The 23819-nt window shown below is 38.2% G+C and overlaps 1 protein-coding gene across 1 annotated transcript in view; it reads left to right on the forward strand.

Moving 5' to 3' along the window:
* AKAP6 (A-kinase anchoring protein 6) overlaps positions 1-23819 on the forward strand; it is a 235430-nt gene that overhangs the window by 43360 nt on the left and 168251 nt on the right. The window contains exon 3 of the mRNA XM_075713039.1: positions 2507-4294. Within this exon, the coding sequence (XP_075569154.1) occupies positions 2507-4294 (1788 nt within the window). The remainder of the gene's footprint in view (positions 1-2506; positions 4295-23819) is intronic.

Below are 23819 nucleotides of genomic sequence, written 5' to 3' on the forward strand. Positions count from 1 at the left end.
AAGCTTTTGAAGGACCATTTCTCCCTCAGGAATTACCCAGAGATAGGTAAGAAGGAAAGAAAAATGAGTTCTGTGCAGCCTGAGTTCTGTCCAGCTGAACCTAACCTGTAAGTTTTATTTCACAGTTGATAAAACCAGGAAATATGGAAAGGATCAGTATAAGGCTACATTAAATACAGTGAATCCTGATATTCTTAAACAGTTGGTAAAGTCACAAAAGAAATATCTTACAAATTAAATTAGCTCATTTGAAGGAGTAAAAAAAATGTAGAATTGTGCTGGTTTAAATATAAATACAAGAAGGTATTGGAAACAGCTTGCAGAGCTTTACAGGAAGCATTACTATGTGAAAAGGGACAAATTTTTTGAGCTAAGGCATTCCTATTGGTAGCCATGCAAATAACTAAATGTAATATTTTTCTGAAATAAAAACAATAATAAAAACATGGTAATACTGGCATTAAATAATGCTCCTCTGAAGTACACATTTAAGAGGCTGCTTGGAAAATGACCAAGCAAGACAGTTTAATGCATGTGATTGTAAATTTTATTAATGTTAATAAACACATTTTTAAGAGACGAAGGAATGGAGCTCATTACTCAGGAGAAATGAAAGCCCTTAGGGCCTTGGAAAGGGTTTTGATTTATATGTGGGTTTACAGTTTCTAATCTTTTCCTGAGATTAGAGGAAAAATACAGCTGTAATACTGATCATTGTTTAGTCATTATTTTCCTTAATAAATGCAGCTCCAAAATACAAATATGACAGATTTGTAGAAACTTCCCCTTTTAATTCTGGACTATTGACAATGTGGCATAGGTTCTACATCTGGATAGAAAATGTTAAATAAAAGATATTTTCAGTGTCCAAGATTATGGTTGATAAATAACTTTCTAATCAATCTTTTCTACAAATAATATTTTTAGCTGGAGGATTTTTTTATATTTTTACTTTGAGTAATGCAAATGTTCTAGACAGAGTACAGGGCTCAAACCTTATACGTTTATAGAAAATGGCAAACAATAGCTTTCTTTATTGAGAATATTCTTGTTCTGGCCAAAATCCAAGTGGTTTACTGTGAGATGAAGAGACTGTGGGGTTATTGCAACTTCTTCAGGCCTGATGCCTAAGGTCCTTAAATTATGCATTTAGACAGTGTAGTGAGACAAGCGGCTCCAGAGAACAATTTGGACAGGAACCTATTGTGGATACTCAAGAGTTTGCTTTAAAAAACTCTATTATGAAAACCAAACCTGGGTAGAAGGACCAGTATACTGATTTAGGCACCTAAAGTTAGAATCCTAAAACATGAGTTTCTGTCCTTTATGATGTTTCTTATGTCCTTTATGATGTTTGTTGGCTTTTTTATTTTTAATTCTGCTTTTCAGTTTCTTTTGTCTGATTGACATGCTCTGCCAATTTTTCTTGTTCTAGATAGTTTCATAGAGTTGCTTAAGATGTACACCAGTGTAAATAAGAACAGAAATCGTTTCAGAATTATTTGATCCTGTGTTCAGGTTTCAAATTACATGCTGGGAACTGGAAATAATTGAGGCCTGCCTAGGTGTTAGAACATTAAATGATCTACTAAAAATATGCTTATAAACCATTGACTAAACATAATTTTGCTGTGATTGTTATATATCAGGCTGCTTCTGGATCTTAATGTAGTCAGATTTTTTTACTGTCCTTTAAATAAGTCACCAAAATATTTATAAACTTTAATTTGATTTTGATATTAAAATTTCATTTGCCACCTGAGATGGTCTCCTCTGGCTATGTCTGTGTTTCTGAGATTGAAGGACTTCCATTGAGAAGATGCTGAGAAGGGGACATGGCAGGCCAGAGGTTTAAGACTCCCAGCTATAGTTTCTTCTCCTTGAGCTGTTCTCCATTTGTGCTCCAAATATCCAGCAGATAAATCCTCAGTTGATAATGCTACAAAAAAGTGAAATGTAGTTAGCAACCTCTATTTCATAAATATGGGAAGAAATGTCTGTCATTGCTAGATGATGCTTGGAAAAAACATTCTGGCAATCAAGTGGAAGATTGTAGAGCAGTATAGATTTCTGAGAACACAAGATTAAGAAGCTGGTTGATATACTCAGCAGTCCCCAAGATTCCCTCCCTCCTGTTTGAGGTAGTTAACACAGGGAAATACCACAAATCTATTGTATGGTATTTCTGAGTCCCCCCGCTACAGAAGAAGTAGAACTGAGAGCATAATTTAAGGAGGAGAATACCAATACAAAAATAAGTTATTTTTAATTAACTTGCTGCACCAGACTGAAATTAAGCATTTTTCAGTTTACTGCCATTTTTAATTCCCAAATACTTTAGAATGGTTTGCTCATCTACAGGGTACTGCAAAAACAGGCAGGTTAGTGATGAATGCTTTTCTAGATGTTAGGCAGTGAAACATAGAAGCTGATAGTTCGTTACTTTGTGTGTGCTGTACAGGAAAATTAATCTTCTAAAAAAGTACCATTTCTTTGTCTATTTCAGGACCGTCTTGACTCTTTAACTGAAGTTGATGATTCTGGACAGTTAACCATCAAATGTTCTCAAAATTACTTGTCACTGGATTGTGGTATTACTGCATTTGAACTATCTGACTACAGTCCTAGTGAGGATTTGCTTGGTGCTCTGGATGATATGACCTCCAGCCAAGGGAAAGCAAAATCATTTGAATCCTGGAACTACAGTGAGATGGATAAGGACTTTCCAGGACTTATCAGAAGTGTGGGTTTACTTGCAGTAGCAACTGATACCATTGCTTCCCAGTGTAATGAAGCATTAAATGAGAAAGAAACCCATGTACCTCTTTCAGCAGACGATGGAGAAGAAAGCAAAGACACGAAAGCATCATATGAGCTCTCACTAGTATCTCCTTCTGCGAACTCCTCTATTTCTAAAGGACCTGGCTCTGAAGACGGTGTTTTACCTACTGACAGCAAACCAGTTTCCACATTAAAAAAACCAGAATGCAATCTTCCACAGCACACCAGTGAAAAAATCAAACACTCTCACTGTGACAACTCAACTCCTAAGAGGTCCATAAGAGACTGCTTTAACTATAATGAAGACTCCCCTACGCAGCCTACATTGCCAAAAAGAGGTCTATTTCTTAAAGATGATGTGTTTAAAGATTATATGGAAGCCAATGATTTAAAAAGGCAAATCTCTCAGATAGTTAAAAATGAAATGAGTAGAAGTACACCCTCATTGTTAGATCCACCAGACAGGTCCAAGCTTTGCCTAGCTTTACAGTCACCCTATGCTAACAGTCCATCTGCAGTTAGTCAGTCATATGATTGCTTAAATACAATAGGTGATAGAAATCTTGAGTACACAATAAATAATCACTTTAAGGACAGTCCCATAAGTCTAGGGAAGTCTACTTTCTATACCTGTAAAGAAAAATCAAAGCACAAGAAATCTCATGACGCTCCAGAGAAAGTGAAAGCTGGCAGAACACCTGGAGGTATGTGTAAAATGGCTCCACCAATACAAGTCAAAAAAAGAGGACATTCTTCTCTACAAAATGGAATTACTTCTCATAACTCTCAGTCTCTCGAGGAGACGGAAACAGATTCTTCTGCATCATCGGATCCTTGTATCCAGGGAGACGCAAATGGGCAATCACAAAGTAAAACTGAGCCTTTTAGTTCACCAACACGTAGCCAAAAGAGTGCTTCCTCAGCTGGTTCTGAGCTTACCAACTCATCACCTCTTCTACTGAGAAGAAAGAATAATAAAAGCTTCTCCTCAACACCAGGCTATACTCAAAAAAACAGTAAAGATGGTGAGATTTGGTATGGATCTGATGAATATTTAGCACTTCCTTCACATCTCAGACAGACTGAAGTATTAGCTTTAAAACTAGAAAATCTGACAAAGTTGCTGCCCCAAAAGCCCAGAAGAGAAACCATTCAAAATATTGATGACTGGGAGCTGTCAGAAATGAACTCAGATTCAGAAATGTATCCAACGTACCAGACGAAAAAGCACAAAAAAATGGGTAGAATTTCACCAAGCTCTTCAAGTGATATAGTATCCTCCTTAGGTGACAGCATTGAATCTGGGCCTCTCAGTGATATTCTCTCTGACGAAGATCTTTGTATGCCTGTATCTTGCATTAAAAAATACACTGAAGAAAAGTCAGAAAGGACTGTTGTCACTCAGCCCACTGAGAATGAGATTTCTGCCTCAAATAAATCAACTTTAATTCATCAACTGATGCAAGATATACAACATCAAGAGAATTATGAAACTATATGGGAAAAAATTGAGGTAAGGGAATAATCCTGTGTTCTTGATAAGCCTATATATGGAGGTGGAGCTGTGGGCAGGGGTAAAGTTGCTTTCTTGGTTTTTTTAATGGTGAAAATAGTCTCATCTAGTGACTGCCTTCTAGCAGTAGTAGTACTGTAGAGAACAGCAGTGATCATTGTAATTGTAATGGACTGCAGTTAATTTTAACTAACTATACAGAATTTGCCTATATTATTTTACTTACACCAATTCTTTTAAACTTGGCAAAACATTATTTTACCAATAAAGCTTCTCTTTGTCAAGATCAAGTACAAGATAAGTTATTTTTTGAAGTGAAAGATAAACATTTGGAAATCAGGGATCTTTGTTGTATTTGCATGAAGTTATACCTAATATCATCTCCGTATTTTCTTTATAAAAGAGAATTGCTTTAGTCCAAGAATAGAGGAATCATTTTCTTGATTCCTGTCATATCATGTGTAATAACCACAGTTCTTTTTAATCTGTTCTCTTCCGTTGCAGTGATTATTTTCCCTCCAGTATTGGTGGAACTAAACATAACATCTTTTTTCTTTTTCTCTCTCTCTTTTTTTTTTTTTTTTTTTTACTTAAATAATCCTTCCTAAATGATGGCAATTTAATAGTACAATGTGCTAGAGCAATACTGGCAATATACTATCCCATTAAACTTCAGATGAGACAGGATTTCATTCTTGGCTTCTGGCATCACTTCTTCAGAAGTAACTGTTCTTTACAAAGTGGAAATGTTTGCAGTAGTTAACACTATGAGATATCTTTTCAAGAAAAAAGATAAACTTTGGAAAGGGAGGTGACTTTGAATGAATAATCAAGTAAGGACCTAGCCATGTCAATAATATAATTATTAGCTTACATACATAGCAATTTTTTTTTTTCAATTTTCTGATGTGTTTGTCTTCCAGGCCATTGTAGAGAACTCTCCTATTCAGAACATTTCATGTCCATCCTCAACATAGTTTAGTAAAATGACTGTCAGAAAAGCAAGTTCCACCTCTACTAGATTTCAAAATCCTTTAAAACTCATGAAATAAGCATTGAAGTGTGATCTTGGCATCTAAATGCTAATCTCATATCTGCATTACCTTCTGTGTTATCAAGCTCGTAAGAGCTAAGAAAAAAGGAGCACTTAGTTTTGTAACTTCAGTAAATGCTTCTTACGATGTGTGATTTCTATAACCTTTGAATACATTGGAAGTATTATGACTAGTAGAAAAGTAGTTGAGCTAGAGATGTTTGGGTATAAAGTCAGGGTAGAACACATAGAAAGAGAAATTTCTTAAACAAAGGAGAGAGCAGCAGCTGTCAGCCTTGAAGCAGTCAGCTCTAAAGGGCAGCGCTTAATGATTCAAGTTGTTCCCGCCACCCTGATGGCTGGGGTTCATCTTCCAGACTCTGATGAAAGAACCGTCTTCACAAGTGCAAGCTGTTTCTGTGCTTAAGTTTGTGTAGTGTTGAAAATTAGTCCAGATGAAGCTGACAGACACAGAGCCCTTCATTCTGTGCAAGCAACAAATCCCATCAAAGCTGCTTGTGAATACGTAAGACACTGTCTTTCAAATGATACTACAAGAGCCTGTTTAAGGAATGGAATTGTTGAGTGTCTAGGGACCAGCTCCCTCCGCTAGACACTGACTAGCATCCTTTTGGCAAAAGCAGGTGGCAGAGAAACTTTTTGCATCCCCCTCTCAAATATTCATGTTTATTTTTCTCAAACTTTTTGAAAAGGTAATTCTCTTTTCGGAGGTCATCTGTTTTTGTGTGATTCCCTGCAGCTGCAGTTCAGTACTGCCAGGATGAAGGAATAAGAACCAGCTGTAACAACTGGCTGCACCTGTAAACACCCACATCCTCTCCTCACCTCCTCTGGAGAGTGGATTGAGCTCCTGACAGCAATTAAAGGTAGTTAGCTGTTCTCTGGCCAGAGTAAACCCTTCTAGCTAGTGATTACAGCTGCTGCTCTTGTCCTTGAGGAACTTTGCTACTGCTGACATTGCTTTTTCTACAATTTCTCAGTGTTCCTGGTTGTGATGAATGTTTGGGAAACATTGATCCTGGAGTCTGAAAACAATCTTACAAAGTGTCTTGTGGGAAGGGGCTCAGAGTAGAAGAAGGGCTTTAAACAGAAAGAAGACCAGATGCAAACAGCACTGCTAGGAAGAGGGATAGCTTAGTGATCAATGCCCTTAAAAGTAGCACACAAGAAAGTTTCATACTTATTTCATGCAGAAAGATGTATGCTAGCTACACTAAATGGCTTGAAAATGTACTTCCTGAATGGTGAATAAAAATAATGAAAAATTTTGAAATGTTTTGCAAAGCAATTATAATATTAGAATGTTTTAAAGAAATAGAAAGTTTTCCCAAGCTGCTTATTTACCTGAGTTTTTCCATTGCTAGTAATTATATCTTCTCCTTGTAAGACTAGTAAAGAACCAATTTTTCAGTACAAGGTAAATCCTGCCTCAGTAACACTCTGGTGCCTTGCTGAGGTACTTTAATTTGACATGAATAATAGAAAAAGAGAAAATTCCTCCCTTATGTGACATTATGAAATATTGTAAACAAAATCTAACTAAAAATACCATGCCGGTGTCACAATTGAGTCCTTTCTTTTGCTAGAACTCCTGTTTAATAATTCCCTAAGCAGAGTATCAGAAGTGTGCCATTGCTTTTTTAATTATCATCATTTGGCATTTACATTAATTCGGTTATTTAATAAGAAGTCTCCAACTGAAAAAGGAGTTTCCTAATTGCATGAATACATGTCTTAGCAATAATTCAATACTACTTTTGTTAGCGGTAGTTTTGTGCTAAAGAAGTCAGATCTGAAATGAGAACTTAATTAACGACAGAAGAAGCATGGTCATGCCCGTTAGTAATCCAGTTACGCTGCTGCAAATGTCTAGCCTAATATATTTTATTTATTGAGATTGTAAAACAAAACTAAAATAACTCAACCTTTCATTTTGGGATAACAACAGCTTAGAAATGACTGGCAGCCTCAAGATCATTGAAAGTCATATTTTAGCTGGGTAATAGGGCAAACAAGGACATTTCAGTATTTTATTATGATGGGAATAATTTTGAATTTGTATAAATCTGGTAATATCTTGATAGTAAGCAATTTGTTGAACATATGCTAAAGCATTTATTGGAAGCCTTATTCATTTCTCAGTTATTTGGAGGATAGTCAACAGAAGCTGATAAAATGTAGTTTTTCATACTTGCAAATAATGCAGATGTCCTTGCATGGGTATTACATGATGTTAACCTATCTGTCTACCTACAAACAGAATTCTGCCTGACTGGCCCATTTGCTGTTACATAGGATCACTTCCTTGCTTTGCAATTAATATTACATACTCTTGCCATATTTTGCCTTGCACTGCAGCTAATTCTTTGGCGCACGTTTTTATGCCTTTAGTACTGTGTATCTCCATTCTAGACTACATAACAATTTCTGTGGCGTTCCTTGTGTTTCAGAAATTAATTTTTGGAGTTAAATGTAAGAATGAGTGATACCAAATTCTGAATGTTCCTCTTATTGTTAAAGTATGGTTCAGCTTTTAGTAGGTACCCCAAATAAATTTTTAGAATGCAGATTAAGTTCTGTATTTTCTGTTATACTAACTGGAGGGGAAAAAGATAACAACATCATTCTCACAGGTAAAGTCAATAGAGTTCTTTGCTGTAAGAAGATGGCCGATTGCCACTTCTCATATGTAACACTAGGATTCCATAGTATCAGTTTCAGAATGCTTTAAGGTTTACTTTCTGTAAGAAAACTAAGTTTTCCTTAAAATCATACTAATAATTGACTTTTCCCCCCATTTTTATGTGCAAACTGGAAAATGGGAAGAAAAAGTCTGATCTTGGGTTGATCTAATGACAATGCATTTTCAGTCATCTTATGTGAATAAAATAATAGTAACAATAAAAAACCTTGTTCAGGCATTTTTACCTCCTCTAGAAAGCAATGTTAGATTGACTATACTGACATCCTTGTGCTGTAATCTGTGGTCACTGATAATCCTGTCTACTTGATTTTTGAGGGCACTATTACAAAGGGTAGAAATATAACCATTTGCAAGACACTCCATTTAAATGAAGATGTGTTTGCTTTGCAGGCCCCAGGGTTAATTGTATGGAGCAAATCGCTGATTTTTTCCTGTTATACAGACTTATAGCTTGTTTTGTCACAGGCTCCATTTCCGTAAGAGGCAGATGAATTTCCTCTGCAAGAAGCAATTTGATATCTATCGATCCCATCTTTTTAGCTCGTCACATTTCATGAATTTGCCCTCAACTCCATTGGCTTTGTAATTTGTCTTGGCACTGGTTACCCACCTTCTTGATGTACTAAGGGAATAAAATAATGCTGCTCTGCATGTTTTTCTGCTGTGGTTTAGAGCATGTCCCAGGGATCCTACAGCAAAGAGTCAGATAAATGATTTTGCTGCCTTCCAGGACCCAGTCAGGGACCCCCTCACTCTCGTGCAACCATTTATCCCCTCTGAACCCAAGATGCCTCAGTGGAGCAGAGATTAAAGACCCCTTTTCCAAATTATTGGAGTAATGGGAATAACTTTCCTGTCCAGGAGGAACTAAGGATCAATGCAGTCTACAAAGGAGAGTGCAATATCAGAGCTAAACTTGTTAGCGTGACAAACAGCTTGTGTGTTTGGGTGGCAGAGATTTGCATTTTTAGAGGGTGTTCACAAAAGATGACTAAACGGTAGGCTTCTGCAAATGGTTAATGGACTTGGTAGAGCAAGTTTGTATTGGAGATATGGCTGGAGTCCATTTGGGCAGTGGAGAGCCAGTTGGTTAGAAAATATTTGGAGAACTGACACAAAGGGGAAAGGATTTGTGTTGTCTGGATCGAAAGGGGACAGAGTTGCTTCTGGGCAGAGGATGGACTGAAAACACACCAGTACAGTTAAGGTGGAAGCTGGATTGCTTTAGGGGAGACAAAGTTTATTTGTGTTTGGAGGTGACTTTCACCAGTAGGGGGAAAAGCATGCATAGAGGACCAATGAAGTTTGGGCTGTTGGGCTAAGGCAGTGAAAAACTAATAGGAACTGATAATGCTGATGAGGCTTGGTTACAAAGGAAAAACATAGAACTGAAATCAGTAATGACAGAACAGGTGGAAAAAGCAAAGATAATCAACAGGGAACAGAACTGGCTTATTTCGGATTATCAGATAAAGGATTTTTAAAGTGTTGTAGTGCTCCCCTCAGCCCTCTTGCCTTCAATAACTTAGTAACAGTGCTTCTAATACTGACCCTTTTAAAATAAATGGATTGCATATTTTTCCTAATAGATAGAGTGCTTGCCAAAATTTGTTCATCTCTGAATCTTACTTATACTGCTTCGTACAATTTAGATTGAAATACTGCTCTTGGTTGATGACCAGTTTATAAAAAACAATAAGTGAAAGAGGTATCAGATCCAGAAATTCCTTGGCAACTCTGCAGTTTTCTCAGCAGTCTTGCTGCTTTGTGCAGCACAATTGAAAATGTCACCTCACATTTTGTACTGAGAGTCAAGTTTGTGCTTTTTTATTTTGAGTCTGATGATACTCCCCTGCTTTGAAAGCCCATTCCTCAGTTTTCAAGCTGGTTAAACTATTATTAAGCAGTAATGTAGTATACATATGGAACTCTCACTTTTACACAAATACTTCTTTACTAGAAGATGATATTGAAATACAGTGAACCCTCTGTTCCTCCAAAACACTTCGTTCCTAACAGTTTGCTTGAATTTTAAACAGCTCCTCCAAGTACATTCACTTTTTTTTGGCATTTGCTTTACCACAAATAGTCTGAGCGAGTTTGTCACCAGCAGTCTTTGCAAAAACAGCAACTTCTTTGTAAGCTGGGCAAATTATGAATTTGTAACTTTACATCTAAAACTGACTGCAGGAATTATGCTTCCTTAATGAAACACATCTATTGTGAAGCATATGCTTGTTCAGAACTGTTTGAGTTTCCAATGTAAAGACCTCAGAATGATTTGGCAGTGAGCAGTTTTAGATCAAGGATTTTTTACATTCAGTATTTGGCAAGTCATTCCAAATAATTTGGGGGGGGGGGGGGAAAGAAAGAGGGGGAGAGAAAAACAGAAAAATTCTGCTCACAAATAATTTTAGTAGCATTGATTTGAGGGTATGTCTTTACTAGTGTTTCAAACTGATTGTACGGCGTATGTCTACATCCAATGTTTGGCTCCCATCTAACGTGAGACCTTTGGCTGCAAAAAGCCTCCCGATTCTCTCTTGTTGTGCACATAGTTGGATACCACATCTCAGCTCAGGGATGGCTACTAACAGCTTAGATGAACAGCTGCTTTTGCATACATGATTCTGTGAGCCCTCCTATTCTAATGCAGTCACTCAGATCAGCTTTAAGTGACCGTTGGCTTTACAACCCAGAGTCATGTCTTAACCATCTGTATCACAGCCTAGCCACAAGCCTGCACCTGAGTGTTGTGGTTTAACCTGGCAGGCAGCTAAACACCACACAGCCGTTCGCTCACGGGGTGAGGATTGTGAAAAAAAAGTAAAATTTGTGGGCTGAGATAAAGACAGTTTAATAGGACAGAAAATGAAGGGAAAATAATAATAATAATATACAAAATAAGTGATGCACAATGCAACTGCTCACCACCCACTGACCAATACCCAGCTAGCTCCTGAGGAGCGATCACAGCCTCCTGGCCACCACCCCCCACCCCCCCACCCCCCCCCCCCCCCCAGTTTATATACTGAACGTGACATCATATGGTATGGAATGGCCCTTTGGGCAGTTTGGATCAACTATTCTGGCTGTGCCCCCTCCCAGCTTCTTGTGTACCTGGCAGAGCATGGGAAGCTGAAAAGTCCTTGACTAGCATAAGCAGTACTTAGCAACAACTAAGACATCAGTGTGTTATCAACATTCTCATCCTAAATCCAAAACACAGCACTATGACAGCTAATAGGAAGAAAATTAACCCTATCACAGCCAAAACCAGGACACACAGCCATCCACATCATTTATTTGTGAACAGGAAACTTTCTAGAAATTGGTCAAGGAGTATTTCTTACCTTCTGAATCTCTGCTAATAGGCAAGAGGGTGCAGCAGAGCTGAAAATAGAGAGCTAAGAGTAAGACTGCAAGAGATGGACTTCCTGCTCTCATTGTAGCAAAGGACAGGCTCGAAGGTGAGCAGTGGGTGCCAGGTGACCTACCTGGAAAGCCAATAGAGGCCCCAGATTTAAAAGGGACACAGCAATAACTTGGAGAACTAATCAGTATCGACTTTAAGATGACCTTATGGTTGACTCCTTCCTATCAGTGCAGACAATCTTTATTGCCTGGGATTGTTTAGTGCTTTCAGTTCTCTCATGGAGGTAGAGAAAGACATTCTGAAACCATTGAAATAGGTTTGGAAGCTTTCAGTGACAGCACTAGCTTTCAAAACACAGACAGAAAGAGTCAAATTGCTATTGGGAATTTACTTGTATGTGCATATGGCAGTTTAAGAGGAATCTTCTTGTGTTCTTCAGGACTGAATCCTCCATAACTACTGTCTTGTAGGGGATGGGTACTGGGCAGAGAGTTGTTTGTTTGTGAATAGTTTGACATAACTTCTGAGCTACCCTGTTAACTAGTTACTGTATTGATTTTAGGGCTCCTTGAAGTACCACCATTATTAAACAGAAAACTATTGAATTTTAAATAGTGTTTTCTAATATTCCCTTAAATATGGTAAATATGGAGGGGTGAGAGAGAATGCTTATTGCTTTATATTTTCATAGTGGCATGTCTTTCCCAATGTTTTAAGGTCTAGCTATTCTGTTACATAATATACTTAGGCTCTTGCATACTTATGTTTTATGTATCTTCTGCATGGAAGTACAGGATATTCCAGAAAGATACAGTATACCAAAATCACCATCCTCTATTCTAAATATTTAATTATTTAAATAATACATTGCTACTAACTTCTACGTAAATCAAATTCCAGTCTATCTACCGTTGTTAACACATCATTGCCTTAAAATGTGTACGTGCTGGAGATGAGTCAGTGCAAGAGAAATGTTCTAGGGTCTAGAGAGGATTAACCTGAGAAGAAAGATCAAGTCCACTTATGTAAGATTATTGCATAACTCCTCAAAATATGTTCATATCTTTTTCTTCTTGTGTATCTTTATATGTTTTGACAGCACTTGGTTTTCATTCCTTCATCCTTTCCAGTATGTTATGATCAGGAATGAAACATTAAGTCATGCTGACTCTTAAATCATAGTTGTCATCATTAGGCATCAGAGTGAATATGATTTGTGGTAAATATGGACAGGAAACTGTCTCTCAGAGGCTTGTTTCTGATTGTCTTTATGCTTATGCAGGTATTTGAAAGTTCTCTTGAAAACAACCAGAAAGGCAAAAAACCTTTTTCTCATCCCTGCTTTAGGTTTTGGAGCACAGATGATAGTACTCACAAACAGCTGAGCTGTCCTTAGCAAATCAAACTGGAATCTTATCTGAATATTCTTTTATTGTTAGGAAAGACTTATTTTGAATGTTGATTCTCATGCGGGTCAAGTAAGGTTACCAGAATGAGGGCTAGATTTGCCTCTGGTTTCACTTGGACAATGTTTGGAAACTCTCCAGGCTGACAGAGGGAGAACCAACAAGCAAACAGATTTTTGGTAGTAGATAGTGTGGAGGTTCAGTCACAGTAATGTAATATTACTAATTGCTTTTTCCCTACTGATGCCAGCATCTGACTAGATGAATGTTTCCTCATTGTGCTGTACAAGACTAAAGACACACAAGGTAATTTAAAATGTAAATACTGCTGCACTATTAGCAGCAACTGAACTATAGCAGCTGGCATAAAATTGGCTCAGGTAAGCCCAAACTAGGGTCAACCTCATCTATGCATTGCAGTGCAAATCTCCTACAGCTCTGTTGAAGTACAGAAAACCAGAAAAAATAGTATATTTGTTAGAAACAGCGAAGCTTCTGGGGTTAAAAATAAATAATAAGACGACAAAAGAAAAAAGACCAGAGATGGGTTTTATGATATTCTGTAAAAGTATCTAAATTTGGGGATGAAAAAAGTAAGTCAGCATTACGGTCTAAAGAGGGTATAAAAGAATGCTCACTAGAGACCACTGAAAAAAGTAAGTGTCTAAAAAGGAAGGTAGATGAATTAGGAGGCAAAAGAAAAGCGATTAATGGGGTGACTAATGGGGACAAGATTTCTTTGGAGAAAGCAGGTGAACAAGAATTGAGTGCATAACAGGAGGCTAAATTAGGAAACTAGAGGAAGAATAATGGAGTAAAGAAAAGAGGTGGTGAATCTTAATTCTCCTCGCTGCTGCCATTAGTGAATAGTGGCAATCACCATTTTCCCTGTTTTTAAACTCAGAAATCTTAACTGCAAAACAAGTTCATGGGTCAAAGAATTATATCTCTTGTGAGGTGACAGACTTAACCTCTTCTAACCAATTAGCCTTGAATAATAGGAAATGCTGAATTAAACGTTCTGATTTTGAGGGGGAATTGTGGTCATTATATCTTAAGTCATGCCAATGACATAGCAGAGGTCAATATACTTAGCAGTTACCCACAAGTAAACAGCATCTGTTCTCTTAGTAAAAAGTATTTTTTCCTTCATTTTGGAAAACTTTTAGACATGGTGATATATCGCCCTCTAGAGGCCAGAACTTGTTGCTGCACCTATTTTACAGAAATTTTGTCTAATTTGCTTCTCAAATGAACGAGACTCACAACTTTACAAACTTAGTTGTTATAAATTCAGAGATCAAATAAGTCATCAGCTAGAATCTTTCCTCCTTATGAAGATCTTTTTTGCTTTAGTGTAGTCTCCAACTATTTTGTTGCTATGTATTTTATTCCAACAAATGTAATGTTGACATACTGTCCTGATTTTAAAAAGTAACAGCATGTGTATGCCAGTTATTAAACTTTTAAAAAATATAACGTGCATGCACACTTCTACGGATTTTGTAGAATATATTAAAAAAAACCAACCCCTATCCTCTGAAAAAAAATTTAGAGATGTTGTCTCCCTGCAAATATAACTGCAAATTTTTTATTACTATTTAGAGAACTATAGTTATGTTATTTAAATAAGCAGTGTTTAATCCTGCTTTGTGACCATCAGGCCAAGAATATAGTGGCTTTCTTCCTTTACCTATCACTTCCTGGTTAACTTACTGAAAATGTTATGGAAAAAAATAATTACTTTAGTTTTTATTTAAAAGGCACTGAAAATCCTGTGGAATTAATTTTGTGCTATTGGGTAAAGGTACACAATTTGTCTAATTTCATTCTTTTAATATGATTTGTTCTTTGTTTGGGAAAAGGTAAAATTTTTGGAAGTGCACAAATCTCTGTTTAACTGAAGTCATGCCATAGGGCCACTCTGATTTCAGGCTGCAGGAGCAACCATGATGTATATATGTCATGTGCACCTTTCAAGGAATTAAATGCTGGGGAATGAGGTTCATTTCTAGCAACTATGAGATCAAAGAATAAAGAAATGTTGGGACCAGTTAGGGGAGGTGCCAGCATGGCTCCAATCGAGTGGCCGCCAGCGCTGCCCAGTGCATGTGCAAGGTAGCAGCTGACCATCGGCAGAAATAACAGCTGCACAAGGGCGTTCCACCCCCAGTCCACTGTCTGAAGCCCAAATACTCAGGGTATGCAAAGCCAGGAATGATGGTCATCCATAACTGACTGCTTTTTAGAGCAGAATAAAGATGTATACTAATATATTACAGAGGCCATTATATGGAAAAATTGCAAATGAAGATTAGTTCATCTTCAGGATGCAGTTCAACTCATAATCAAAATAATGAAAATAAGGTTTGCTGAAAACACAATATTTAAAATAATATGAAGAGGCAATGCAGTACTTCCAAGTACCCTTACATCACTGGAAGTTGCTTCAACATCAATATTGGCAACATTTTTAGAAAAAGCGCATCAGAGAACCAGCTTCATTGAAAATTAAGATACTGATTATAGACTCACATTACCCACAGAGTTTGCATCAATGTTGCTGCATAACAAACATTTCATACTGAAAGGGGACAGTTCTGATCAGGAGACTTGATTTTAGGTTTATCTGTAGAATAAATAATAAATTTGCACTTACATACAACAGGTCCTGAACTAACTTCTACATTTTCTATTCCAGTTTAGAGTTGCTCAGAGTGGACAAAGAAAGAAATTTGGGACTGTGAAATAGATGTGAATTTACTGCAGCATTGTGCCACTATCCTTTAAACAGGACATAGCAACCCATTTTGGTGCCTGGTGTTTTTACCAAAGACAGGCCCCTCTCCTGTGCTGTGCCCAGGGTCCCTCCAAAATCCAGACACTCCTTCCAGCTGCTGCTGCAGAGTTGAAGTCCTCCTTTCTGGGAGTTACTAGCATTGTCTTCCTTGGCTCGGCAGATTTATTTGCTGTTCTCGTCCTTCCCTCGATACATCACTGGCTACAAATTTCTGGAGACATTGTGCTCATAACTTGCTCCCTGGTTTACCAGCTGAGTGAAACAAGAGTATGTGACCTAAAAACATTCACATCTTTTAGTTGATCTCTAGGTATGGCAAGTCTGACTTAGACAGGGTCACACAAGGGTATAATTTAAAAAAGCCCCAGTTTAGAATATTTGATGCTGTGATATGTAAGAGAAACTTAAAACTTATCATGTACTATGATAAGTGCCCATGTTTTGGGCACCTATCTTTATTCCCTAGCTGCTGCTTAGGCCTCTTGGATTTTATGTAGAGAAGAAATGACTCAGAAAAATGTTATTTTAGGAGTAGTGAGAGTTTCTGTGAGACATGACCAATAACAGGCATTGCTCTTTGTGAAGAGATATATTTTCAGAAACAAGTTCAATCCTAGTAATGTGATGAACTTTGAAGACCAGATTTGGATGATCATTCAGAAGTTGGTACATTACTCAGCTCACTCACAATATCACAGTTGCTGACTGTTCCGCTTTTAACTCTAAGAGCTTTTGCCTGCCTGTTTTATTCCCAATGACCCAAAGAACATTGAACAAGAACATTTAGGTTTTTTTAACTAAATAAAAAGAACTATCTTGTCCTTTGCTTATATTTCCTTCTCCTCTATTTTCCTCCCTGTTTATGCCCCATTTCCTTATTGTCTGTTCTTCCTTCCCGTTTCTGTCTCATTTTCAGCGCTCTTGGTATCCTTTGACTCCTTTGTTTCTCCTTTCTGCCGCTTATCCTATTCATTCCATAGTCTGAATACTGTTTACTCAGGAATCTTTTCCCAGACAACCTCAAAATTTCACAGACTAGGGATGCTGAATGAGTGCTAGAAACACGTGAATGCAGATTTACACTGCAGAGGTTTTCTGACAAAAGCCAGTGCTGATTAGAACAGTGGAAAATACTTACTTTAACCAACATATCTGTGTCTGCATAACCCAGTGGAGATAAAACTTATTCATGTAAAAGTGGTGGGGTTTTTGTCAATATTACTTTCATCAGTTTGAGAGGATGCTTTAGCTAGCTTGCACAAGAATGGTTTTGAAGCGGTATGAATTGTCTCCACGAGAGGGCTTGCGCAGGCTGCATTCCAGCAAGCGCATTCTCTCCGAGGCCAGGCTGCAGCTCTGTCTTTGCTGCTGCCATCCGGCACTATGGTCTCACGTGGAACTTGAACAATTTGAAATACTGCCTCGAAAATAACTAAGATTCAAGTTAGTATGCGTGATAACTTAGGAGGCAGATAAGCAAAATTATTTTCTGTCATCTAAAATGTGAAGGCGTATGTAAAATTTTTCCATACAAAGAAGGATATGCTAATTTACTTATTTACTTGATTCCCTTGAGTGCTTTGAATCTCACACCACTTTTGAGATACAGCACTGGCCTCCTGTATTTTCTCAGCATGAACCCTGTCCTCACCTGAATGAATGCAGGAGGCCTAAAACCTTACCTGGCTTTGTGCCTGTTAACATTACATTTCAGGTAGAAAGCGTGGCCACGTCAGCATGAGAAGAGATCAGCAGCCATTTTGTGTGCCTGGCATTATTGCCATCAGAGCAGACGGCATCTCTGGAGGTTTACAACCAATCCATATTGCTGTTAAGTTATACCAGATGATTCTTTAAATGATGGATGAATCAGACAGTCTTCCCTTTCCCCTCCCTTCTCTCCACTAGTCCTCTCTACTCTTGAAGGCTTGCAAAGTCACAATGGTGCTGGCCTTTCCTGTGCTGCTATATAACATTCATATGCGTAGCTGTCTTGGCCTCAGGGCTACATGGATCTCTTTGCCCCAGCCCATGGATTTTGCTTGTGTGGTTCTAGGTGTTCACTGATCCTTCAAAAGGCTGGGGAAAATGTTACTGGTGGTGTTGGAAGCTTGTCTGCTATCTAAGAATATACCTCTTAGGAACAGGGTTTAGGAAGCATTTGGCTTACTTTTCCTGTATCTATCTTTGCCCCACAGTCAATCTGCTGATACTAAGAATGTCCTGTTTTAGATCTTCTAAGTTTTGAATAGCAGTGGAAGCCTTCTGGTAGTTCTTTTAAATAGAAAGTAGATCTTCACCTTGAGCAAGAAGTAAGACAAGGCATAAGGTAAAGAAACAATTATATTTGTGGCATCATGGAAAGGTTTAAGTAATCTACAGAGATACATTTAGGAATGACTGTTAATATTCAGATTAGCGTAACCTGCTCTTTGTCTAGAAGCAGAAATAAAGTCGACAGTCCCATGGGGGAAGTGAACTTTTTATTGCAGAATCAGATTCACTGTCTTCAAATTTTTAATGGATTGAAAAGTAACACTTTGCATGTTTCCCTGTATCATGCTTTTTAAGCCTATCCTACATTTATGTTTCTGGCTCTTTTACCTAGAAGGCTTTAGGAAACTGAGAACTGGTTAAAAATCTTGTCTGCCATTCCTGCTCTAGTCAGAATACAGTATGGAAAAATAGCTTAGAAATGTTAGCAAAATCTGTTGACATAGTAGTGGTCCAAAAGGTCTGCAAAAATTAAGATTAAGAGTAGCCTGTCATCAACTTTTAGGGACAAAGCTAGAACTGAGTTAATTTGTAGTGTTTTCCTAGGCTTGTAAGAACTGTACTTTGTTGTCCTCACTGTTTCAAGACTAGAAGTACTCTCAGCTCTCCAGTGAAATCTCCCTGAAAAGTTGAGATATGTCTAACTGGCTCTTCTGGATAAAAATATCTATATTTTTATATATTAATCCTTGTTTTCCAGCATCAGAATGCATCCTGGGGACTCTAAAACCAGGAAACGTCATGAGCCAGTGAACATCCTGTGCTACCACTTTCCGTTCTCTAACCACATAAAATATGAGCAATTAGATAGATGCCCATTACAGAAAGTATATTTAATAGTAATTTCTAATTCTGTGTGTGTGGTAGTTGGGCAGAAAATCTAGAGGTGGCCCTCATGAAAGTTTTGTATAATTTAACAGTTGGTCTTAAAAATGCTTAACTAGACAGTATATAGTAGAAGACAAAGATGACTCTTTACATGGATGTCCACTAAGAAAAGTATTTGATCTTTATTTTTTCCCTGTTTGGAGGGAACATTTAAGTTGCACATTCACATAGGCTAGGGTTATTGAGAAAATGTGGTACTTCTTTAGCAGAAAGCTGCTAAGTTCTATTTCTGAAGTGTTTGTGAATGAATGTATCCTGAACTGCATATTAAGTATTGGCATCCTCCTGATGCGTTTGGTCAGTTGTATGTTTCTGTGAGGTCATTGTCTGCCACAGAATCTTGACAATATCACACAAAGAATATTTTCCATTGTGGCACCTTGGTTCCTTGGGGATCCCTAACATCTGTACTGCTAATAGTTTTATTGTTGCCTCTGGGTCTAACTCCAATTAGATTGACTGTGGCAGTTTGTTGCAGCCTCATCCTCTTGAGTACCTGGATTTCTTTAACTTACCTTTGCCTATGAAGAAAGTGCACTTTTATCCTTTTGAAAATGAAGTCCATGGGCAGGAATGTGTTCCTCCTGAGACTAATATGCAAGTCCTTTTGTGGTTAGACAAAAGGGTTTTCTTAATGCATTCTGTAATAGAAGTGCCCTTAGAGCCGGCCCATCCTTGTACACAGACCCCTCTGTGAGCTCAGTCTTTTTGTAAATTGGGAACAAACTTTACATCACTGTCTGCTTGCAACAAAATCGGACATTCATTTTTAAGCACACAGCCTCATAACCAATTCTTTTAAGAAGAGAACTCCCTTTGTGTAATAAAAGGGAAGGTGGAGAGAAAAAAGGTCTGGGGTAGTGATTTGACAAGCGCTGTTGTCTGGTGCTTCCACACTGAGGTTTGTGGAATACAGTAGACTTTCCACCGGCACTCTTAACTACCATAGCAGATAATTTTAGTATGTTTGCATTTAATAGTTTGGAACATCTCTTTTATTCTGATTTTTATCTTAGCTCAAGTCATTAGAAGGGCTTTGTACTTTTACAAATGCAATGACCAGAAGTGCTTTAAGTATAAGCCAGCATGCATGTTAAATGAAAATGTTAGACTAATAAACTGAGCGGTGTTAACACTGCACTGCTTAAAATTACAAGCCAAAAGGTATTGAAATAATTTTGCTACCTGTGCCATGCATGCACAGTAAATCTGGGAATTTTTTTCCATAAAAAGCAAAACCAAAATTTAGCCTAGGATGATGGCCATATAACATTTCATAATGGTGTTAACTGGATGCAGTTTCATCCTCTGTGTTTTATGGCATAATTTTGGCAATGTTAATGCTAGTCCACATATCCAGATTCTCCATCTAAAGAAATCTCACATCAAAATTATATTAAAAACATCTAAGACACTGCTGCTTTTAGTGTACCAAAAATAAAAAAAGAAGTTGCATTTTTTAATAGAGTAAAAATTCCATGTTTTCACTTTTTTTTTGTTGTTGTTGTTGTTTTGGTAACCATAAACGTGCTATCTCTTAGACTAAAGCTCAAAATTACAGAACTGGGCTTTAGTCTGTTTCCATTCTAAATGTGGTCTAATAAAAGATGGATTTGTAAAGTGATAGCTGCAGCTGAGATGGAAACTTCCTCCTTTCCCATTCCATTCAATTAATGAAAGATGAACTTCAAAGTCTAAATGAGATAATTTGAAGTGCTAAAATTATTTAACACCAGAACTGTTTACTTTCCTGTCTGACCAAAAAAAGAGAGAACCTGTAAAAGTAAAATTAAACCACTGAAATGAAGTTAGGAAACTTGAAAAGTTCTAGTGCAAGAAGTGGTTTTAGCTTAGTTGAGAGGCATTTGTGCATAATTTGAAGTGACTCACTTGATAGTCATGCATTTTTTTCATGCCTGTGACAGTAAAAGCTTTTCTGGGAGGTCTTAGTTGTGTACTGCTCAGAAAATTGCAATCCAATGAGAATATGTCTGAGCAACACCCCTGACAAGCTAAAAGAATATGCAGGGCTATCATCAGGGACTGGAGCCTTTCTCCAATACCATAAGCACTTAGGTTGTCATTATTAGTTTCACAGTTGTTATCAGAAGTTTTTAAGTTGGTCATCTGCTCACTATTTTGCTGACAGCCCATAACATTTCTCCTGGGCTCTACTTTGTCCTTGTTTGACCATGAGCATTGGCTGTGCCACCAACTCTGGGGGAGCATGTAGCTAGGGTCAGTGGGTACCAAAACTCCTTTTATTGACTCATTTGATGGCAGTAAGCATCAGCTTTGAGTCTGCTGCTGCAAACTAGGAAGTGGGAAGTTAATGGATATCTATTTCTAAAGGAGGTCGGTCTTTGGCCAGAGATGGGGTGAGCTTCTGAAGCTCAATGGGAAAGCGCAGGAGGGGACTGTGGAAGCTGGAGAGTCACAGGGAGTGAGAAACTTTGGGGCCATGACAGAAGGCAGTAGTGGGGTGCAGGTAGTGAGCACTGAGGTGTGCGAGTAGGGAGGAATATGCAAACAGGATCAAGTAAAACAGGAAAAAGGAATGGAGTCAGGCACAAACTGCTTGGGATGCCAAAGACTGCCTATTTCTGTGTTCATTTTAAGTATTTAATTTTTCTGACACACACTTGGGATAGACAGAACACACAGAGTCCGATTAAATGTAATGAATTGCATGTGAGACTTGTTCATCTGACCACCTCCGCAGGCCTTGCCACCATGCTCCGGGGTTTCTTGTACTGGCAGCGCACCACCACAGCTGCTCTCCCACTCTCTTATCCCACGGGCCAGACACAACCAGGCTGCCTAACCCAGGATCCTTTGACCAGCTGTACTGGGTCCAGGGAGCCCTGCAGCCCTGCGCAGCAGCTGGGGGATCCGTATCTTTTGTATGCCCTTGTATTTAACAGAACAAGGGTGGGAGGCACACTTCCAGGTGCACCCTTCCTCGGCCCGATGTCCACCATGCCTTTGGCCTCTGAGCTGATCCCTCCTTGTCCTTTTTGGGTGACTCGGCAAGTGAATTCTCATGTCTTATGATTCAAAAAATTTGAGTGTTCTGGTCATTAATGAGGAAGTCTCAGGATATTTAGTTAAATCCCATCAAATTTATTTTTAATTCTTCAGTTAATTAATTAATTCCTTAATTCTATAGAACAATTGAATTAAGTATATTTTCATTCTATAAGACACCAAAGCAGGCACACTGAGTTACAGCTTCGCCCCCCCCCCGTACTTACAGTTGTCTGTCTTTTTCATTCTTATCCATCCAGAGCAAATAGAATTAGACCGCAAAAAATAACTTTGTACGTGCCAAATTTCAAATGAAGCCATTTTTGCTCTAGCTTCATTCAGGGATGTGTGATTAGAACTTTCTTCCTCTCCTTAGGAAAATCTGTAAATTTATCATAAAACAAAATGGAAAGCTGAATGTTTTAAAGGTGAACGTTTAAAAATTTTCTGCATGTGGTATGGGAAGAGCTTTATCATTATTTGCAAACTTTACTTATAGAAGTTGTTACAAATCATCCAATAACAATCCAGAAACATTTGTTTCTGTACTAAGCAGCGTAGAATAAGAATAGCTTAATGCTGTGTCATGTAGGGGCTTGAGTTTTTTTAGTAACATCTAGCTTGCTAGCACAGTACAAAACTACTACATTTGCAAAACTGAACCAGCTGGTCGAAAGGCAGAGACTGGATTATACTGGTGCTCCTTTTTTTCTGTTCTGTTCCCCTCTTTTCTCCCTGGGGAATTCTTGTACAGTAATTTTTAGTTTCAATGTGGCTGACTATGGGTTTTCAACTTCCAAGAAGTTTTGATGGAAAATACAAAGGTTTAATTTCCCATTGCCAAAGCATGAATTGGGTAGATTTTACAGTATTTTCATTGTAAGTGCGATACTGTCTAGATCAGACCCTTAACTAGTATAAGTCCGCCTAGCTCCACTGAAGCTTATACCTGTTGAAACTCTTTCCCACCTTAAGAATGATGAAGAAAAAAAAAAATCTGGAGAAAGAAAAATGTAAGTTCAAATAGAAAAAGCAGAAAGGTATGAAGTGTCTAGGAAGGGATGTGAAGTGGTTTTGTGTGCATCTGTATAAAATGAAGAAAAAAACCTGAAAAATATCCTGTATTGGTTAAAATTTGTCATCCTATGAATTTATTTCTTTCACTGAGTACTCCTGGATTTGGATTTAGGATTGCATATTAGACCTCATTCTTTGTTTTGATATAATTTATGTTGTAATCTGTTTTTTCAACGCATAGTTTCATGCTCTGACAGAGTCTCACAATAGATTTTCTGTATTGTAAGACAACCTTTCTTATTATTTTTTAGAACTTATTTTGTCTAAAGGTTTTATTTAAAATGTATGTTCTGAGAAGTATTTTACATTATGAGAAAAGCAACTATGGTAATGCAGTTTATGTCGCGGAGTACACGTACATCCTTAATTGCATTCTGTTCCAACTAACTAGGCCACCTTGATTATGCAGAAATGACTCCGTGTTGGTCAATCTGTGGAGGGGCAGCAGCCCTTCAGTCGGGGATAACTTATGTTTCGGACTTCCCCTCTGTTGTGAGACTTGAGGAGATTAAGGACCTGGATTTATACTTGTGACAGGGCTACATGGACCATGGATGCTGCAGATGCTCTTTCTCGGAGTACAAGAGAGCAGGCAGGCTCCTGCCTTTGGCTGCCTGGGCCAGCTGGGTCAGCAGAGCCCAACTCTCTGGGCCAGCTGGGGCCACAGCTGATGGCGAGAACTGGCCCAGACCTCGAAGGCTGTCGGTAACCACTCCTCGACAAAAAGTCAAAGGCGAGAAGGGAAATTTCAGCGTTAAGGGCGAACTGCAGTCTCACCCGTAACTCCAGAGCCGCTGCAGTTGGTTCTATTTGCACAGGTTTCAATTTCCAGTCTGGAGCTGCCTCCCAGGCAGGGATGAGCCATGAAGCTGGTGGCTGGATGATAAAGGTGGCTCCTTCCTTGCTCACTGGCATCAGG

The sequence above is a fragment of the Pelecanus crispus genome, chromosome 6 (genome assembly GCF_030463565.1).
Source record: "Pelecanus crispus isolate bPelCri1 chromosome 6, bPelCri1.pri, whole genome shotgun sequence".
Taxonomy (NCBI): domain Eukaryota; kingdom Metazoa; phylum Chordata; class Aves; order Pelecaniformes; family Pelecanidae; genus Pelecanus; species Pelecanus crispus.